Consider the following 2,387-nt stretch of genomic DNA (forward strand, 5'->3'; position numbering starts at 1 on the left):
AAATAATTAAATCTCTATCATCTCTGCCTGCAGCGGCTGTCGCGCGCCACCTCGGACGCGGAAAGGGGAGACACGCTCGAGCGCTTCAAGTCCCAGCTGGAGGCTCTAGACCACGCCAGCCGGCAGGTCTCCAGCGCGGCAGAGGTAAAACAATGAATGAATGAATTAATCAATCACCTACGGACGGACGAACGTATACGTACGTGCAAACGAACAGACGATCAGAACGTACGAACAAAACATAACGTACGAATAGACGAACGTAAAGTACGAACGAACGTAACGTACGAACGAGGGTAAAATACGAACGTACGTGCGAACGAACGTCGCTTACGAACGAACGTAACGAACGAACGTAACGAACGTCACGTCCGTACGTACGAACGAACGTCCAAAATGTTAAAAGCGTCCACAGTCTTGAATTGAAGAGCTGCGAAGAGAAAAACCACTTCGCAATTGCTACATGATGGTTTGTAAATTAACACTGAATGACTGGATGCAAGAATTGTACAAACAGAAAAAAAATGAATGAGAGACTAACATGCATACTTTGCAGATGTACGGCGCGGTACAACAGGAGGACCGTCTGTCGCACGCCATGGAGGTGATCGACCTTTACGTCGAGAGTTTGAAACGACTGCATCAGAAGCTTTGCCAGGAGCTAGAGGAGAAAAAGTAAGTTTTTAGAAAGGAAATGTTTTATTCTTTAAATAAAATGCACTGCTTATTTTGATCTTACAATCGGGCGTTTTTATTTTGTGTGTCAGGCGCGTGCTGTCTGAGAACAATATCGTGCTGGAGGAGCTGCAGGACCCAACAGACGAGCCTCCGCCCCGTACCACCCGGTACCGGTCTCTGTCCGCTCTTGCCACCAACCCGCTCGCGGTAAGGCCACTTTGTCACCCACTATCTATTTCAGCTGTGCATGTTGTAGTAAGTAAAGTTAGCGTTGAACACACTCTATTTTTATTTTATTTCTTTTCAAACACAGGGTACAAAACGAAGAGCCTCGATCGCCGCCATGCCAAAGTCGGGTTCGCTCGGCTCGCAGCCCGACACCGCCGCTTTTATCCCGACCAGCGTTGCCCAGGTAAAAGACCTGACCACCACCATGAGCTCGACACCCACCCACCTACACTCTGTAAACGCGGTGTTTATCTAACTTTTCCTCTCCCTCTCAGGAAGCGCGGTCGGGCCGGTGGTCGGCGCCGAGCAGGGTGCGGCGCGTCTCCCTCGCCCTGGACACGACCCCCGCCGAGGCCACGCCCGGCCCCGTCGACCGGAGGGATAGTCGCTCCGAGTAAGTACCTAGTGAGGAATTGAAGGAGACGGTAACAAAACAATACTGAAACAATATAAAACCAACATGGAAAAAAATTATCAGAACAATATAGAAACGATGTCGAAACGATATTGTGTCATATCAAGGCCATTTCAAGATTAATTCAACACGAAAATCGACGACTTTCTGATCTGATATTAATATCCATCCGTCATCGTTTCGTTATCAAAATTTCTGGTACTGCCTTGGAAACAAAATCGAGATTTATTTCATCGTAATCGTTTTGTAATCTCTCTCTTTCCCTGCTGCAGTGTCTACAACATCCTCACGAACAACACGTGCATGACGGAGATCGCGGAGCTGTCGGAGAGCCGTCGGGAGAGTGCAACGGAGCCGGGCGTGGATGCCCCGTGCGTCGACAGGTGAGCGCGGCTTCAAGCGGAATGCAATTTAATTAGACAGCTCGCAGCCATGACAACAATGTGCACTTTACCTTTATTCTTTCCCGTCTGATTTCAAGCTGCCTGATGATGAGCCTGGGACAGAACGGCGTGGGGTCGATGCTGTTGCCTCACAACCACTCGGACGACGAGGACCACCACTCGGAACACAACTGTCAGACCAATGGCGTCTGTCGCATCCAGAGTCCCCCCGACACCATGCTAGACCGATTGTACGTCTTGCTTTTGTTTCACTCGTTTTTGGAATCCATGTCGACATTGCAAATTCACAACAGTTATCAGCCTGTTATTTCCTTCTAAATTCGCAGGACTCTGGTAGTCGAGTGCTGGGGCCGGGGCAGAGAGGTGGCATCCGAACTCTGGTACGCCGTGAGCAAGGACTCGTTCCGGTGGCTGAGGTTGTGGATGGTGTGCGCCCTCCTGGTCGCCTCCGTGGCCGTCCTTGTCACCACCCTGCTGCCGTCTGCCAGGCAGCCTGCTATCCCGTGATCGGCCCGGTGCATCTAGCTGTCGTCTTTCTCATTATATATGTTCACCAAAAATTTGCAGTTGTCTCCCGACTCACAACGGAACAAACGACTTTGAAAGTACCAGAAACGTTGTTCATAATAATAAAGCTTCACAAAAACCAATAAACATTTAAA

General features: G+C 49.6%; 2 protein-coding genes across 2 annotated transcripts in view; one reads left to right on the top strand and one right to left on the bottom strand.

The window, feature by feature from the left end:
- Positions 1 to 2,387, bottom strand: part of LOC113202960 (uncharacterized) — a 23,729-nt gene that overhangs the window by 4,684 nt on the left and 16,658 nt on the right. The gene's annotated exons all lie outside the window — the stretch shown is intronic.
- LOC127749097 (inositol 1,4,5-triphosphate receptor associated 1-like) lies at positions 34 to 2,381 on the top strand (the record flags this gene model as incomplete). The annotated part of the gene is given in 8 exon segments (XM_052265832.1): positions 34 to 144; positions 557 to 675; positions 768 to 885; positions 992 to 1,090; positions 1,182 to 1,300; positions 1,594 to 1,704; positions 1,803 to 1,955; positions 2,052 to 2,381. Coding segments are annotated over 8 exon segments (1,011 nt in total), but the record flags the coding sequence as incomplete, so codon positions are not given.

The sequence above is a fragment of the Frankliniella occidentalis genome, unplaced genomic scaffold (assembly GCF_000697945.3).
Source record: "Frankliniella occidentalis isolate FOCC.00 unplaced genomic scaffold, Focc_3.1 Scaffold31, whole genome shotgun sequence".
NCBI lineage: Eukaryota > Metazoa > Arthropoda > Insecta > Thysanoptera > Thripidae > Frankliniella > Frankliniella occidentalis.